The sequence below is a fragment of the Sarcophilus harrisii genome, chromosome 6, assembly GCF_902635505.1.
Source record: "Sarcophilus harrisii chromosome 6, mSarHar1.11, whole genome shotgun sequence".
Lineage (NCBI taxonomy): Eukaryota > Metazoa > Chordata > Mammalia > Dasyuromorphia > Dasyuridae > Sarcophilus > Sarcophilus harrisii.
Genome location: NC_045431.1, coordinates 254,256,576 through 254,276,336, shown reverse-complemented (window position 1 = coordinate 254,276,336; position 19,761 = coordinate 254,256,576). Strand labels below are relative to the sequence as shown.

The window sequence follows — 19,761 nt, the reverse complement described above, 5'->3', positions numbered from 1 at the left end:
GGAAGCCATAGACAGCGGAGGAACTCTGGGTGAGGTATAAGACCCTTCAGCCTAGAGGGAACCTGCTGACAATGTCTGGTTTGGCATCCCATCTAAGGGTTCTCAACCTTCCTGAGAAGTAGGGGGTAGTGACAATCTGTGTTGTAATTAAAGCAGAGTGATACCAAGTGGCAAAGAGAAATCTAGACACAGTAACAAGTTGTTTTTGTGGTCCTGCATATGCAGTATATAGTTAGTGCATGAGCAGTATGCTATGGTTTTATAAGGGTTTTAGGGTATATAAGGCTGACAGACTTTGGAATAAATGGGCTTCATGTTTGAGCATCCACGTAAGTCTTGCCTCATCAGTCCTCTTCTAAGATCAAGGACTCGAGCTGGTACCGAGGTCCTCCAGAGAGCTAGTCCAGACACAGCATGGAAGAGGAAAAATATTAGAGTGAGGTCCAAATTTAAGTTCTACAGAGCCACTGTGCTGACCTAATTGTTCTATGGAGGTAAAACCTGAACAGTAAACAATACCATTCCAGGAAGCTGAATCACTTCCATTCCAATTGCCTTAAGGAAGGCTCTGAAGATCAGTTGACATCGTAAATACCAGACACTAAAGTCCTTATCCGAACTAAACTGCCAAATGGTCAAACTCTATTGCATATAGCACAACTTCATTTGACTGGCTTTGTTGTTTAAATGCCAAGTGTATGCTTGCCAAAAAGAGTATTTTTGGGAGAAATCACACTCTCAAGCACTGGGAAGCTTGGGAAAGCACTGACAAGATGGTCAGAAAAAATATAAAGATACTCTCAAGGCCTCTCTAAACAAACTTAGACTTGATTGGATGTCCTAGGGGACACTGGCACAGGATTGCCTAGCATGTTCTCTCATCAGAGATGGCACTGTGTTCTATGAGCAAAGCAGAATGGAATTAGCTCGGAAGAAATGTGAGATGCTTGAAGTTAGGGAAGCCACCTCAACTAGTCATAAGGATTATTTGTATCTGGATTGTGGCATCTCTTATTGGTCTGAAAAGCTACAATCTGATATATTTTACCTCTGTTCTGACATAGTGTTTTCATTTTGGTCCTCATTGTGAACAAAAGACACATCACCTATGCTTGAGCAGAGTAGCGTAGCTTCCATCATGGTGGGGTCTTGAAAAAGAAAATTTATCCAGTTTCATTATTCACAATGTCCTTCAAGAGACTTAATGTTTGAAAATTAGGATTAAGAAGGAGAGAGGTCAGGTTGTCCCCAAACTGTTGGTTACCAATCATCATTTCTCCTTCAAGTGAACGTGAAATAGGGTAATTAGCATATAGATATACAGCAAATATCTAGGCAGGGAATGCACTGAGAGCCCACAGAGAGTAACTGATTTCCCAAAGGAGAAGGACAACTTCTCCCTCTTTTACTTCTTATAGAAAGAAACAAGATGAGAAAAATTAAACACAAGACAGGAGGAGGATACCATTAACAAAAAGAGTACTCTCACACCAGAACAGGTGCTTTAAGTCGAAGGAAATCCAGAAACTTGAAAAAAAACAAAACAGCTTGAGCAGACATAAAAATTCAAATATAATCTTTTATAAACATACTCACCAGCTTATCTGGTGCATAATGGAGAGAAGATTTGTTCCCTTCTTCAATCATAAGGCAAGAGAACAAAGGTTAAAAAAAATTGAGCTCAGTAGAGACATCTTGCAATAATGGCAACAGCTTGTGGCAATAAAGTTTGCAAACTAGTGGTTGCCTTCCAACTCCTTGTTGCTCAGAGCCAATATCTTCTTCGTTCCATGTTCTACCATATCTGAAGATCAATAGCTAGTGCTAGTGACTCCAGGATTTCCAATGAAAGGTTCCATTTTAATCAAACAGGTCTTTCTCTACTAATGCTAGATACTTTTTCTCATTGTGCTGTCAAAATGATCCATTGGGAACAATTCCTTCATGAAACCTATTGCTCTTGATTTAATTCACATCATACTTCAACTTTCCCTTTTTGAATGGAATAAGCAATTTTATAGATGGTTTTATTCAGGGAACAGTATGATGGAGGCTTTTATACATGGAACTTTATATGTCATGGATATGAAATCCTGGTAGAGTTGCATTATCCATCCATAACTGGTTTAGCTAAAACCAGCTAAAGTAAAGACAGGGGTAATTCAGAGAGGGCTATAAAATCCTCTGTAACCCAGGGATGCAACAAACAGCCAGGTGATATGGACATAGTAAACTTTTGTAAGTTAAGAAATCTGAGTTCATACATTAATATCATTTTTTCCAAACCCTGGATTATTGAGCTCTTTCAGTTGTCTTTTTCTAACTATGATACTGACAGACTTGAACAGAGTACAAGATAAATTGTCTAATTCTTCTATCTGGCCTTTGGCTTATCATTATTTACCTACTGTACACAGTTGCCTAGTATTATGTTTCCACATCTTAAAAACAAACTAAACAAAGACAACTTATACACACAGAAATATACACAATTTAACCAATCCCATGGATGTGAATTGATGATGTTCCCCTGTGAGGAAAAAAGGCAAGCTAGCTATATGAATTACAACCAATTCCAACAATAGTATTTGGTTGGATAAAGTGATTATGAGGAGGAACTCTTTTATTAGTCAAACATCTGTGAATATTTTTGAGATACTGTTTAGCATATTTTTGGACAGGTCTGGGACTGGGTTTACCAGGTGCCTTCTATTTGATTCCTTGATCACTCTATATTTGAGGCCCCTGACACTTCCTCTCTCTTTTATTCCCTCTCTTGAGTTCACACCTTTGTTTATGAGAAACTCCTAAGGCTCTAATTCCCTTGTAAAAGTTCTGGTTATGATAAAGACCTTTGCTAAATTCTTTCCATAACTATGGTCTCCTCTCCCTCATAGTGCCTTCCTTCTAATGGTATAATTCTCCTTACTCTGGCTAACTCTGGTTAATCTAACTTTATAGTCTTCCAACTCTGTCTATTTCATATTCGCCGTTCTTAGTGCCTACTTTTGCCACTTATTTTGGTCTGTAAACTCTACTTCTAAATAAAATTTCCTTTTGGAAAGAGAATGGCCATTCTGAATTTTTCACATATCTATTTCCAACATGACATTACTATCCTAACCCTATTACTACAATTCCCTTAATGCATCATGTAGTTTTTTAAAAACAAACTTGTAAAAATTAGAACATTATTTTCTATTTACAGATAATAAAAATGCTAATTTCATATGATTGTGATGAGTATCACAAGATATGTCACTACAATGGGCTACCATAATTAATTATAATTCTTTTTAAAAAGAGGAATCAATTAGAGTTTGCTGTAGAAAAAAAAATCACAAATATCTCTAGATTTTAGGCTCTGAGACCCTCACATCCTGGTGCTCAGAGAGCACTATATTTGTTGCCTCCCTTTATAATATAAGGCAGAGGGGAAAAAGTTCTCTCACAACTGGAAGGAGCTGTTCCTTTAGAGATTATAATTACTCACTTTTAATCGCTGCTGGGGATTTTTAGCTGAGATAAAGGGATGTTTCTTTTTCAGACACATGACAAATTCCTTCTGCAAACTGGTGTTTTTCAGGTGACAAGATAATTAGAGTTCTTGGGGGAGATGAGCTCAGCAAAGACTGTGTCAATAAGTCCAGGCCTGACCATCCTCACCGAACACATATATACACACTTACACAAGCACACACTCTCTCACACATACACAACTGCACCCAACTCTACCCACTGCTTTGACAGCACAGATCAGACTGGTGAGGAACTTTACATCTTTGTCACAGAGACCAGATTCCCAGAAATCTCATCAAGGAAAAAGGTTTATTTCTTTCTTTCTTTTTTTTTAATAAATGCATTTTTATGCAGATCATGATACAAAAAAAATTGCATGTAATAAAGGGCCAGGGGAAAATAAAATAAAAATGACTTGGAATTACATAATCTAATCCTTTTATTTTTATTTTTATTAAATAGCCTTTTATTTACAGGTTATATGTATGGGTAATTTTACAGCATTAACAATTGCCAAACCTCTTGTTCCAATTTTTCACCTCTTACCCTCCACCCCCTCCCCCAGATGGCAGGATGACCAGTTTAGATGTTAAATATATTAAAATATAAATTAGATACACAATAAGTATACATGACCAAACCGTTATTTTGCTGTACAAAAAGAATCAGACTCTGAAATATTGTACAATTAGCTTGTGAAGGAAATCAAAATTGCAGCTGGGCATAAATATAGGGATTGGGAATTCAATGTAATGGTTTTTAGTCATCTCCCAGAGTTCTTTCTCTGGGCGTAGCTGGTTCAGTTCATTACTGCTCCATTGGAAATGATTTGGTTGATCTCCTTGCTGAGGATGCCCAGGTCCATCAGAACTGGTCATCATATAGTATTGTTGTTGAAGTATTTAATGATCTGTGGTCCTGCTCATTTCACTCAGCATCAGTTCGTGTAAGTCTCTCCAGGCCTTTCTGAAATTATCCTGTTGGTCATTTCTTACAGAACAGTAATATTCCATAATTTTCATATACCACAATTTATTCAACCATTCTCCAACTGATGGACATCCATTCAGTTTCCAGTTTCTAGCCACTACAAAAAGGGCTGCCACAAACATTCGTGCACATACAGGTCCCTTTCCCTTCTTTATAATCTCTTTGGGATATAAGCCCAGTAGTAACACTGCTGGATCAAAGGGTATGCACAGTTTGATAACTTTTTGAGCATAGTTCCAAACTACTCTCCAAAATGGTTGGATTCGTTCACAACTCCACCAACAATGCATCAATGTCCCAGTTTTCCCGCATCCCCTCCAACAATCGTCATTATTTTTTCCTGTCATCTTAGCCAATCTGACAGGTGTGTAGTGGTATCTTAGAATTGTCTTAATTTGCATTTCTCTGATTAATAATGACTTGGAGCATCTTTCCATATGACTAGAAATAGTTTCAATTTCTTCATCTGAGAATTGTCTGTTCATATCCTTTGACCATATTTCAATTGGAGAATGGCTTGATTTTTTATAAATTAGAGATAATTCTCTATATATTTTGGAAATGAGGCCTTTAGCAGAACCTTTGACTGTAAAAATATTTTCCAAGTTTATTGCTTCCCTTCTAATCTTGTCTGCATTAGTTTTGTTTGTACAAAAACTTTTCAGTTTGGTATAGTCAAAATTTTCTATTTTGTGATCAGTAATGATCTCTAGTTTTTCTTTGGTCATAAAGTCCTTCCCCTTCCACAGTTCTGAGAGGTAAACTATCCTGTGTTCCTCTAATTTATTAATAATTTCATTCTTTATGCCTAGGTCATGTACGGTTGGTGTACGGTGTTAAGTGTGGATCAATGCCTAGTTTCTGCCATATTAGTTTCCAATTTTCCCAGCAATTTTTGTCAAACAGTAAGTTCTTATCCCAAAAGCTGGGGTCTTTGGGTTTGTCAAAGACTAGGTTGCTATAGTTGTTGACTGTTTTGTCCCTTGAACCTAACCTACTCCACTGATCGACTAATCTATTCCTTAGCCAATACCAAATGGTTTTGGTAACTGCTGCTCTATAATATAATTTTAGATCTGGTACAGCTAAGCCAAAATGTTTTATTTCTCTCAGTGTTTGGGATGCAGAAGAGACCTTGCAGATGAAGCATCAATAGGGGTTTGTCTTTTTTAGATTACAGCAGGGACATAGCTTTTCTTTGGCACTTTTTGGTACCTCTGTTTTTGTCCCTCCCCTCATGTGGTCCCACCCAGGCTAAGGGCAGCACTCAGTGGTTATGATTCAGAGGCTTAGAGATTCTGCAGTGAGTCATTTGGGGAGAAAATTACATCCTGATTATTCTCTTTCTCTTTTAATCAGGAAAGGCACTGTAACTTTTGGGTCTCAGTTCAACCTAAGACCTGCAGAAGGTTCTGATCTGCGATTCAGACTGAATAGATTCAGACTGAATACCCACCTCACTCGGCAAGCTCAGAGTGACTGAGCACTCTTGATTTTAGGGGCCTGGCTGCTCTCAGGGGTTTCAAGCCCTTTATCTTTGGTCGGTTCAAGTGGATGCTTCACAGTCTGATCTCTCTCTATCTCCCTCTCCCTCTCTCTCTCTCTCTCTCTCTCTCTCTCTCTCTCTCTCTCTCTCTCTCTCTCTCTCTCTCTCTTTTTCTCCTCTCTCTCTGTCTCTGTCTCTGTTTATCTGTCTCTATCTCTGTCTATCTGTTTCTCTCTCGCTCCGTGTCTCTCTCTGTCTCTCTGTCTCTCTCTCTCTGCCAGGATCTCAGACTTAGAGATTCGGAGCAGAAAACAATTCAGAGAAGTTGATCTAAAGCCCCCATTTTATAGGTGTGGGAACTGAGATCCAGAGACACTTAGGGAATTTTTCAAAGTTAAAACAGCTTATGTTTTACTGAGGATGTATTTCAATGCACTTGTTCTCTGACTGCTAGGTAGCTACTGTGCTTTTCTGTTCCCTGGATGGCCTTTGTGCCTGTTTGATTTCAATGTACTTTTTCCTGATCAACTGAAAGATGTTTTCAATGCAATCTTCCAACCATCAAAGTTGTTTTCTGGCTTTTTCTTCTGGGAATCTAACTTCTGCCACTGTAATACTGATGGTTAATCTAAAGTTTAGTGTCTTCCTGCATTTTAAAATTTACTTTTTACTAACAGGGAAAACCCAGTTATCTCTCTGTCTTAGCGCCTCAAGTGTCTTCTGCAGCCATGAATCATAATAGAGTGGGAAGGTCTCTCATATTAGAAGCATAGGATTTGGGGGGGCACAGATAATTTTCTGACAGAAATAAGGACTGTATCCTGCATGACAGATAAGTGGGATAGCATTTGATATTGCTTATTCTAATTGAAATTAAACCATCTTTTTAATTAAATGATAGGTTATAAGGTCAGGTTAAATAACTTTAAATTCTTATGAAAAATACATTTCTTAAGTACTTATTTATTATTTTATATAATTTTATAATTATACTATTATTAATAATGTCAATAATATCGACAATAATTTAGAAACTGTATATTTGTCTCTTATAAGTTTTCCCTCAATTTTCTTTTCTCTTCTCTGCCAGGCTCTTTTTCTCTCCCTCCCCCAGTGCACTAAATGATTCAATAGATAGAATTCTAGATCTGTGAGTCAGGAAACTTGAACACTGATTCAGTTTCAAACACCTGATAGTTGTGTTACCCTAGCCTAGTCATTGATTCTCATCTCCCTTGTGTGTAATTGTATAATCATATAATTGTATAGTATACATTGTATAATGTATAATTGTATATTTTATATTATGTAAAAGGAATTGAATAATTGTATAATGTATAATATGTGCATATATTGTATATAATTGTATATTAGGACTAACAATGCATACAATTCTTAGGATTTTGTGACTTAGCTAATTGCCTCACACATTGCTGGTATTTTCTAAATGCTTCCTTCCCTTCTAATTTCCTTCTTTACTTCATTTAGTCTTTACTGCCTTCTTTTCTTCCAAATTTTTCTCACTCTGCTATACCTGGATTTATTATATATTCAAATATATTTGTATGCTATACCTAAATAAATGCATAAGTTATTTCTTGTCATTTCTGTGTGGGCTGCTGATCAATGTGGCTAAAGTTTATTGTTTTCCTATGTATTCTTATAGACTCGTTAATTTATGTTGGAGGCACCAATGCTCCTGCCTGAAGTGGTCCCTTCTTTTTCAGACTGTGTTCCTCTTTACATTGTCTGCTATCCTTAAGAAATTCCTTTTCATAGTCCTCTGTTCTGACAGGGTAACAGGATGGGTTTCAGGCTTTATAAACTGGTTTTTTAGTTTGTCGTGAATGTTTTAAAATATTTTACATGTATTTCATAACTAGATTCAGAGTATTTTCATTTATATTATGACTAGGCCTAAAAATTCATGCAATTATTGTGTTTCACGTGGTAATTACTTTGCTTGAGAAACCTCAAGTTCAATTCTTTGTTATCATTTTTGCAAAAGTGAGTCCTCTTATTTAAATAATTTAAATAAATTCATCAAGCATACAGGTTATTATTTCTCCATTATTTTCATTGAATCTCAGATTGAACCTATCTAGTTTGAATATTTCTCCTATCCAATATATTTGATAGATTTAACTTCATGTAGCATATATTTACAATGTATTTTATTAAAAGATCTTCACAATTTACCTAAATGTTGAAATAATTGAAAGATATTTGCTGTGATTTCAACAAAGAAGAGGTTATTATTAATAATTTCAGTAATTCATGATTTATTTCCCAATTTGCACAAGTCTGACAATATTCATGCATTTACTACAAGTTGTCTGTAGTCAAATGTTCCAACAAAATGCAGTCTTTGTGCTCAAACATAATCTTGCTTCATGAACTAATAACATCATCCTACTGACAATAATTCTACTCAAGCTTTTAAAGCAGTTTTACTATGGATTTGTGACTGATGTTTTTCAAGATGCATCAGTGTTAAAAAAAAAATTAACACAGAGGAATTTTCCTAAACTTCTTACCTTTCTTTATTCATATAACTAACAAATTTCATATATAACAAATTTGGAGATTGTTTTATATTGTGCACATCAACTTCCTCCTTTTAGCATTCTTTTTATACTATGGATAGACTTTTAAAATAGCAGGTATCTGTATCTGATTTCAATTCAGTGTATATACTTTCAACTTCCAATTTCTACAGTGGTGAGCATAAATGTATTAATAATGTTCATAATGCTAAAGGTACTAAAATCTAGAAGGTGGAATAAATATGAATAGATATAATCAATATCTATACACATGCACAAATATATATTAAATATTTATCTTCTACACATAAATACATATTTATATAATTAATCAATACCTTATATATAAAATACATGCAATATAAATGTATATAATAATATAAGTATTTTTAATTGGAAATTGAATTATAGAGAGAAAATATTTAACAAGATAAGAATACTAGAAAAATAATCAACAGAATTTAACCATTTATATGTAGGGAATATCTTGGATAGTACTTTCTGTCTGGAGTTAGAAAGGCATGATTTCAAACTTTACTTCAGAGATTTATTATCTACATAACCATGCTCAATATCATTCAGTTCTGTCTGTCTCAGTTTTCTCAAGTGTTAAATATAGATAATAAAAGCACTCCCTAGTGTTTTTCATAGTTCAAAACTTATGTATTTGTATAATGATTACCGTATTGATGACATAAAATAGTCTTTAAAAACACTTGATACATTGTGTTTCTCAGTAAGGATTTCTTGTGCAAAATTTATCTAAATGATTTGTTAATTTCTTTGAGCCCAATAATGCTGCAAATCTTAATGATCAACAAAAATACAATATTTCAGAGTCTGATTCTTTTTGTACAGCAAAATAACGGTTTGGTCATGTATACTTATTGTGTATCTAATTTATATTTTAATATATTTAACATCTACTGGTCATCCTGCGATCTGGGGGAGGGGGTGGGGGATAAGAGGTGAAAAATTGGAACAAGAGGTTTGGCAATTGTTAATGCTGTAAAGTTACCCATGCATATAACCTGTAAATAAAAGGCTATTAAAAAAAAAAAAAAAAAATCTCAATTAAAAAAATTTAATCTAGAAAAAAATGATCAACAAAAATAATTGTTGATTAGTCATAGATATTGAAATAAATACGTAAAACTAAGTGTTTTGTCAATGAGAAGACAGTAATATTTCCTTTGAGAAGGAATAACTCATAGACTTTAATGGGAGTGATAATTATGGATTTCTTAGCAAAGCATTCTATAATTATTTCTTTCATTCTCTTCCCTATGGCCTGATAAGGTTAATGACTATGCAAGATACTTTATTCTATTTATACATCTAAATATTTACTCTAAAACCCACCATAATGGTTTTTATAAGGTTTCTCAGTTTCTCTCCAAAATTAAATCTATGTCATCTTTGAAATCAAGTCATTTATTTAAGCTATCAGGGATTGCATGTCCATTTCTATAAGAGCTTGTTCTTAGTTTCTTGGTCAGAAAGCTGTGTCCTTAGTAAATATTAAAAGTTCCCACCTTTGACAACATAGTCATGCAGATTTATTTGGCCAACACATTTTATAAGTCAGAACAATTCCTTTTGTGGAGATTATTAAGACACCCTGGAAAGGTTTTGAGTTATTTTATTAATTTTTGCTTGACTTTGAGTTGTGGATGTGTTTCATCCATATGCAAATCTTTTTGATGCCATTTGGGGGTTTCTTGGCAAAAATAGTAGAGTGGTTTGCTATTTCCATCTGTAGCTCTAATTAAAATGAGGAACTAAAGCAAGCAGGATAAAAATTCCTTAGTGACCCAGATGTAGTAAAACTAAGGCTAGATATGAACTCAGAAACTTTGACTGCAAGACTAATGATTAATCTAATGAACTACTAGCTAACTCACTTGTTGAACTACTTCTTAGTTTACAGTCAAATGTATGTCTATGGGTTGTGAGTGGGGACACACAGTCATTAAACATAGTTGAAGCTAGATGTATTTAATTTTTGGCCATATGGACTAACTGTAAGCACTATTTTGCCTAGGAGCCATCTGAATCAAAGCAAAGGTTTCCAAAGATGAATGAAAGATTCTGTATTTCTTTAATTTTCATTCCATTATCACAGCAAAATTTCTCTTATGCCTTTGAGGAAAACCATTGCTTTATCTTATTTCCAGACAAAATGGTTGATACAAATTCAAGACCAGTAAACATTTAAGAATCTCTGAAGTTACTATGGTATGATTTTATTCATCCTGATGCTACATTTTGTTTAAATGTTTTTCAGACATTGAATGTGCCAATAAAAACATATATCATGAAAGAGCTTGGACTACATATTTAAGGAGAGAGAACTGGTCCTTAAAATAATCATATTGGGCTATGTTTGTCCAGGAAACAATTTATGCCAAGAAATGACTCATCCTATAGTCTTTTAGGCTAATTATCAATTTGGATGAGGCAGATACTGAAATAGGAAAAGAACACAGAAAGATGTATTGGTTAAAATGAGGAGCCCATTAAAATCTAAAAATCAAGGAATAGTGAAAGTACAAGTATTTGCTGAATATCAGAAAGAACCAGGGGATCAACATTATATAGTGTCTAAATAGAAATTTGTGAATGCTGATCTCAAAAAAATTCTGAGTTTTCATTTATTAATTATGTTTTTTATGATTCTGCATGTATCCCTACAGAAATAAATGAAAAGTGGGAAGTACATCAAATCCTTTTTATATATGATATCATTTGATCCTTTTAGAAAAGTTATACACTAACTATATGATGCACATGTTACTGATAGAGGTCTGAAACGTATTGAAATTGAGTGACATGCTTTTCATCATAGTATTAGGGAGCAGCAAAGAGAGTTGCACTCCATTTATCTCTTGCACCCCAATCCAAAGCTCTCTGCTCCACATCTTACTGGCAAAAACTGCGCATGAAGCTTTGAAGAAACCAACATTTGAAAAGAGGCATTAGTCAATATCTTTTAAAAGTTATGTGCATATGAACGTATGTCTCTGTGTGAGAACACATAAGAAAACATAAAATTATTTCCCAATTACTCTTGTCCAAAGCTTATTTTATAATTGCTTCACTCTCCTACCAATAAAAATAAAAAAAAGCCTTTTTTCTTGTAACACTAAAATGATAGATCACCTCTTGGACTTTCTCATGAGAATCAGAATATAGGCAATTGATTTACTGTCCAGAATATAGTCATAAGAATCATAGAATTAACGAGGTAACAGGATCTCTCCTCTATTGAAGCTATTTTGAGCTAACTTATAAAAGCAATTTTGATCGTATTGTATAATGTTTTCTTTCTGTAAGAATCTGATTATATCAGTCTTCAGTATTTAGATAATCTATGAGGTATTAATACCATTCTAAAAAAAATGAGGCATACAGATTTATGCAAACACACAATTGAATATACAAATACACAAAGACTATAAATATGATATAGAATTAAAAAATTCCCACCTACAGATAAAATCATTTTACAATGCACCAAAATGAGAAAACTTGAGAAAATAAAAAAAAAAACTCTGTGAGTAAAATATTTTCTAAAATTCTATTTTTTGGACATAACCAAGTAATACTGAAGCTCACCTCATTGGTAAGAGATATGTAAAATCTGATTTGAATTCCTGATTTATAATAATAATTGGAGTCTGTGGGAATGGTTTACTCCTTTCCTTGTATGGCTTTTGTTTAATCACTAGTGAAAGGATAAGATCTATTAATGTGATTTTCATTAAATTGTTTCTTTCCCATTTTCCAATGATTCTCTTCAGGGGAGTTCCATTTGTTATCCAAGTATGTATCCATAAAAAATTTTCCTGAGTGACATTGAATGCAAAATCCTTATTTATCTGCAAAGAGTGTCCTGAGGACTTCACTTTGCAATAGCTGCTGCCTTAATTCTTCCAGGCCCTCACCATCTGTCCAACACCCCTAAATGGGTAACAAAATCAAAGACCTGAGGTGCATTGTTCCATCCTTTATCTTCATATAGCTACTCAATTTGCTGATAAATGTGTTTGTGCCTCTATATGTGACTGGTCCTAGGATAGACCCCTAATCACTTTAAGAAATTGGGATACTATTATATAGACTGGCATGCCATACAATAAATTGTCATCAAGTTCAATAAACAGAAATGTCAACAACCAATGGCAAAAGAAATTAAGACTTTCTAAGCACACAGAGAAACAGAGAGACTGAGAGGCAGACAGACATACACAAAGAGAATGAGAGATGCAGAGAGAGACAGACAGAGACAGAGACAGACAGACAGATTAGAAAGGTGGAGACCAACAGAGAGAAAGAAAGAATACTTTGAAAAGTATTAACAGTAGAAGTAGTGTGGCTGTTCATTTGGTTTGGTAAAATGAAAATAGTTAATTTTAACTCTGAGATGCAAGATCTAATTTCTGGTCACACTACTGCAGTTTTGGTGTGTGTGTCTACTGAGCAAGTCCTTTAGTTTTCTGTTCATTTTAATTTTTCTCTGTAAAAATTATATGTACAATAGGGTCAATCAAAATCTGAGGCTCCAGCCAAGTTTAAATAGTTTTCTTTATGCACCCAGTGTTCCCTATCTTAAAAGTAAGCTGTCTCAAAGGGAGTGTTTTTCACCCTCAGAAATATCCATTTTTCAAATTGCATATAAAGCATAAACCTGCTACCATGAGTGTCTTTGATTTTCAAGAATGCCATTGAGCTCTCCTGATATATGACAAAGAGGTCATGGAATAAAAATATTGACTACGTATAAAATACTTATATATATATGTATATATATATATATATATATATATATATATATATATATATATATACACACATACACATATGCCTTTATATATATACATATATATATATATATATATATATATATATATACACTCACACACATATGTCTTTATATATATTTAAACTGCACTTTTCTTCAGGGATTGAAGAAAGAAAGGGAAGAAAAGGGGAGAAATAAAATTAAAAAGTACACAGCAGAAAATAAACCAAAAAAACTACTATAGGTAGAGAAAAGACGGTTATTTCTGAACATGTGTCATACATATTATATAGATTTTCTTGATAAGAAAATTTATTGCTTGATATTATAAATCCTTTCTTGTGTTCTATTGTGTACATGGCAAGGTGTTCTCCTTTTCCTATTTTACATTTTACTTTTAAAAAATAAATATTAAAAAAAAATTTTACTAACTTTTTCTATAAAAAATGATCTGAACATATGAGTCTAGTTTTATGTGATTTATGAAATATCAATGCCATTCTAAACTAAAGGCAAATATATTTACATAAATATACAATCAAAGAAATACATAAACACATGAGACAGAAAATAGAATTAAAAATCCCTATTTACAAAAAAAATTACAATACCTCCAGATAAGAATACTTGCATCAAGAAAGTAAAAAAAAAATAGAAAACTAGTGGGAATACAATATTTTCTAAAACTTTCTATTTCTATAATAACTAAGGAGTAATGCAGATCAACTCATTGGTAAGAAATGTGCAGAATATGATTTTGAACTCCCGGTTTTATAACAGAAAATTCTCTCTTCATTCCCAGGTCACTTTGGATCTGAATATCATTCTGTCCTCGGGAATAAAGAATGCAGTCTAAGGATGATATCTTCTGCATTTTACATATGCTTCAGATTATAATTGGAGTCTTTGGGAATGGTTTACTCCTTTTCTTGTATGGCTTTAATTTAATCACTGGTCAAAGGATAAGACCAATAGATACGATTTTTGTTAATTTGTTCCTTTCCTATATTCTAATGATTCTTTTCAGGGGAGTTCCCACAGCAATCCAAATGTGTATCCAGAAACTTTTCCTGAGTGACACTGAATGCAAAATCATTGTTTACCTGCAGAGAGTTTCCCGGGGACTTTCACTTTGCAATACCTGTCTCCTGAGTGCTTTCCAGGCCATCACCATCAGTTCCTACAACCCCAAATGGGCCAAGCTCAAAGCCAATGCCCCAAAATACATTGTTCCATCCTGTGTGTTCATGTGGGTACTCAATTTGTTGGTAGATGTAGTTGTGCCTCTACATGTGAGTGGCCCTGGGAACAACACATTCAGTCACCTTAAGAAGAACCTTGGATACTGTTCAATAGACTGGCATGCCATAACAACTTCCAATCTTGTTATGTGGAAGACACTTTATGATTCGGTATTTCTAGGCTTCATGGCCATTTCCAGTGGCTACATGGTGCTTGTTTTGTTTAGACACAGATGGCAAGTCCAACACCTTCATAGCACTAGCTTCAACCCTATTGCCTCCCCAGAAACCAGAGCCACTAAAGTAATCTTGTTGCTCATGATTTCCTTTGTATGCTTTTATTCAGTTAGTTCCATCTTTGTTATTGTAATGGAAAAATTTAAAGATACAAGCCAGTGGATTATACATATGTCTGCGTTTTTTAGTTCATTTTACTCAACATTAAGTCCTTTTGTTTTAATCAGTAGTGATTCACAGATCCTCAGTTGTAATATTTTCAAAAGAAAAAAAATTTCTTATCCTCATTCATTAAAAATTCAGAACAGAGACATTTTAACTAGGAAATTTCAAACCAAAAAATGAATTCTAAGATCTCAGTTCAAAACTTTTTAAAATAATAATTATAACTTTTTATTGAAAGAACCCCTGACTGGGTAATTTTTTACAAAATTATCCCTTGCACTCACTTCTGTTCCAACTTGACCCCTCCCTCCCTCCACCCCCTCCCCCAGATGGCAAGCAGTTCTACACATGTTAAATATGTCACAGTATTTTCTAGATACAATATATGTGTGCAGAACCAAACTGTTGTCTTGTTGTAAAGGAAGAGTTGGATTCAGAAGGTAAAAAAAAAAACAAAACAAAACAGTAAGAGAAACAAAAATGCACACAGTTTACATTCATTTCCCAGTGTTCTTTCTGTTAATAGTTTTCCTACTATTGAACCAGCCCTGCATTCTGGGTATAAAAAATTACTTGTCATAATGTATTATCCTGGGGATGGTTTTCTGTAATGTTTTTGCTAACATTTTATTTAAGATTTTAGCATCAATATTCATTAGGGAGATTGGTCGATAATTTTCTTTCTCTGTTTTCAACCTACCTGGTTTAGGTATCAGTACCATCTCTGTGTCATAAAGGGAATTTGGTAGGAATCCTTCATTCCCTATGTTTTCAAATAGTTTATATAGCATTGGAGTTAATTGTTCTTTGAATGTTTGGTCGAATTCACATGTAAATCCATCTGGTCCCGGGGATTTTTTCTCAGGGAGTTGGCTAATAGCCTGTTCTATTTCTTTTTCTAAGATGGGACTGTTTAGGATATTTACTTCTTCCTCTGTTAATCTGGGCAAGCTATATTTTTGAAGGTATTCTTCCATTTCATTTAACTTGTTGAATTGATTGGCATAAAGTTGGTCAAAGTAACTTCTAATTATTGCTCTAATTTCCTCTTCATTAGTGGCGAGTTCTCCCTTTTCATTTTTAAGACTAACAATTTGATTTTCCTCTCTCCTTTTTTAAATCAGATTTGCTAAGGGTTTATCTATTTTGTTGTTTTTTCATAGAACCAACTCTTAGTTTTATTAATTAATTCAATAGCTTTTTTTACTTTCAATGTTATCAATCTCTCATTTCATTTTTAGAATTTCAAGTTTAGTGTTTGACTGGGGATTTTTAATTTGTTCCTTTTCTAGCATTTTTAGTTGCAAACCCAATTCATTGACCTTCTCTTTTTATATTTTATGCAAGTAGGCCTCTAGTGATATAAAATTTCCCTTTATTACCGCTTTGGCTGTATCCTACACATTTTGGTATGATGTCTCATTATTGTCATTTTCTTGGGTGAAGTGATTAATTATGTGTACAATTTACTGTTTTACCCAATCATTCTTTAGTATGAGATTATTTAGTTTCCAATTAATTTTTGGTCCATTTCCCCCTTGTTTTCTGTTGAGTGTAATTTTCACTGCATCATGGTCTGAAAAAGATGCATTTACTATTTCTGCCTTCCTGCATTTGAGTTTGATGTTTTTATGTCCTAATATATGGTCTATTTTTGTATAGGTTCCATGAGCTGCTGAGAAGAAAGTGTATTCCTTTCTGTGTCCATTTCATTTTCTCCAAAGATCTATCATATCTAACTTTTCTAGTATTCTATTAATTCTTTCTTATTTATTTTATGGTTTGATTTATCTAATTCTCAGGATGCAAGGTTGAGATCACCCAATATTATACTTTTGCTGTCTATTTCTTCTTGCAGCTCTCTTAATTTCTCTTTTAAGAATTTAAATGCTACACTACTTGGTGCATATATGTTTAATATTGATATTGCTTGATTATCTATGCTACCCTTTAGCAAGATATAGTGCCCTTCCTTATCTCTTTTAATTAGATCAATTTTTGCTTTTGCTTGATCTGAGATCAGGATGGCTACCCCTGCTTTTTTTACTTCACCTGAAGCATGGTAGATTCTGCTACAACCTTTTACCTTTACTGTGTGTATCTTCCTGCTTCAGCTGTGTTTCCTGTAAACAACATATTGTAGGATTAAGGCTTTTAATTCATTCTCTAACCACTTCCTCTCTATGGGGCAGTTTACCCTCATTCACATTTAGGGTTAAAACTACCAGTTTGCTATTACATGCCATCTTGTTAACCCCTGTTTATACTTTTCTCCCTTCCTTCCTCCTTATCCCCTTCCCGTATATAAACTTGTGAGCATCACTTGCTTCTCACAGCCCTCCCTTTTTAGTATCCCTACCCCCAGCTTAGAGTTCCTCCCCCTATCTTACTCCTTTCCCTCACTGTTTTCCTATTCCCTTCCACTTAGCTTATTCCTTCCCTTTTCAATTTTCCCTTCTCCCTTTTCAATGAGGTGGGAGAAGTTTCACCATAAATTGAATATGTCTACAATTTTTCTCTTAAAGCCAAAACAGATAGCAATAAGATACCCACTATGTTCATTCCCCTCCATTCTTTCTCTCAGATATAATAGGTTTCCTTTGCCTCTTTGTGATATGTAGTACCCCTACTTTAACCTTTTTCTGGCACAATGTCCTTTCCACCTCTAGTTTCTAGAACAAATTATACATGTATTCTTTATATGTCTTTATAGCAGAAAAATAGTTCCCAAGATTTCTTTTTACCTTTTTAGGTTTCTCTTGAATTCTATATTTGTAGATCAAACTTTTTGTTTAGTTCTTGTTTTTTCATAAAAAATAAGTGAAATTTGCTTATTTCATTGAATGTCCATCTTCTTTCATGCAAAAGGATGCTCATTTTGGCTCAGTAAATTATTTTTGGTTGCATACCAAGTTCCTTAGCCTTTCAGAATATCATATTCCAGGCCTTTGATCCTTTAATGTGGATGCTACTAGATCCTGGGTAATCCTTGTTGTGGCTCCTCTATATTTGAATTGATTTTTTCTAGCAGCTTGCAGTATTTTTTTTCCTCATCTGATAGATCTGGACATTGGACACTATATTTCTTGGTGTTTTGATTTTAGGGTCCCTTTCAGTCGGTGATTGATGAATTCTTGCAATTTTTATTTTACCCTCTGTTTCTATAACTTCTGGGCAGTTCTCTTTGATAATTTCCTGGAAAATAGTGCCCAGGCTCTTTTTTTCATCATAATTTTCAGGTAGTCCAATAATTCTCAGATTGTGTCTGCTAGACCTATTTTCCAGGTCTGTTGTTTTCCCAAGGAGGTATTTGACATTTTTCTCCATTGTTTCATTTTTTTGGTTTTGCTTGACTGATTCTCGGTGTCTCCTTTAGTCATTCAAGTCCATTTGTTCGATTCTGATTTTCAATGATGTATTTTCTTCACTCACTTTTTTAATATTTTTTCTAATTGTCCAATTACGTTTTTAAATGAGTTGATTTGTTCTATGGAATTTTTTTCCATTTCGCCAATTTTATTTTTTAGAGAGCTATTTTCTGTTTCCAACTCACTAGTTCTGTTTTTCAAGGATTTTTAAAATTTTTTTTTTGCTTTATCCATTCTGTCTTTAAATGAGTGGGATGACTTATCCAGACTCTCTTGCCAAGCTTCCCTTTCCATTTCCCACTTTTCTTGTAGCTCTCATGTGTGAGCCTTTTTAATTTCTTGTATGAGATTCATCTGTGTTGAGGGCCAGTTCATATCCTCCTTTGGAGATTCATCTGGAGACAGTCTGTTTTTAGTCTCCTCAGGGTTTAAATTCTGATCTCTATCCATATAGAAGCTATCAATGGTTAGGGTCCATTTAAATTTTTACTCATTTTGTCAAGGAAGAGTTAAAGAAAACAAACTAACAAGAAAAACAAATGGTCTTCTTTTTTTTGTGTGTGCGTGGGAGGTTGGATGGTGTTACTGAGCTTCCTCTACAGACTGTGGGGGGGGGGGGGGGGGGGGGGGGGGGGGGGTGGGGGGGAGGGGGGGGGGGGGGGGGGGGGGGGAGGCAGCAGCGAGGCATTAGCAGGACAACAATGGTTCTGCTATGCCTGTGCTCTGAAACTCTGAGTGTGTACTGAGACACTGTGGGTGGGTGTGGCCAGGTCCTAAGAGACTCTAGATTTTCAGGGTTATAGTCTTCACCCTCTGTGTTTTTAGCTTTTCTGCTTGTCTACAGGTTTGCTGTCAGGGCAAAGTATCCAATACTGTAGTAAAGCTCTCCCCACAGAGATGGCTGAGGTCACACCCCATCACCCTCTGGTCTGCTCAGCTATGAGTTGCCTGCCTGGCTCTTTCTGATGCTGCCTGCCCTCAGCTGGTGCCCCATCTAAAACCATCCCTGCCCTCGAGCAAAAACAGATCTTTTCTGGCAAATTTCAAGGATGTCTTCTCTTGGTAATTATTTCTGAGTTTTTTTCAGTCAAGCACTGATTTCAAGGCTTGTCATGAAATAAATTCTGAGAGAAAATGCAGAGCTTAAGTAGATACGTGTGTCCTCTCAACCATCTTAGCCAGAAGTCCTCAGTTCAAAACTTTTATTTGTGAAAGAGGACATCTGGAGTCAAAGTGAAATTTGTTTTCATCAGGAAATGAGTATTTTGCTTTTTCAGTCGTATGGTTCTGTCCACCAAACCAATAAATTTTTTTACAAAGCAAAAAGAGCAATGATAAATGACAGTTGGTACAAATTCCAAATTGTGTTTCTATCCCTCATGGAAGACACCTTAATTGTCACCAA

The 19,761-nt window shown here is 34.6% G+C and overlaps 1 protein-coding gene across 1 annotated transcript in view; it reads left to right on the top strand.

Moving 5' to 3' along the window:
- LOC116420122 (vomeronasal type-1 receptor 4-like) overlaps positions 1-15,168 on the top strand; it is a 44,649-nt gene extending 29,481 nt beyond the window's left edge. Inside the window, exon 4 of the mRNA XM_031943711.1 lies at positions 14,148-15,168. Within this exon, the coding sequence (XP_031799571.1) occupies positions 14,191-15,168 (978 nt within the window). The 5' untranslated portion in view covers positions 14,148-14,190. The remainder of the gene's footprint in view (positions 1-14,147) is intronic.
- Positions 15,169-19,761: the final 4,593 nt, after the last annotated feature.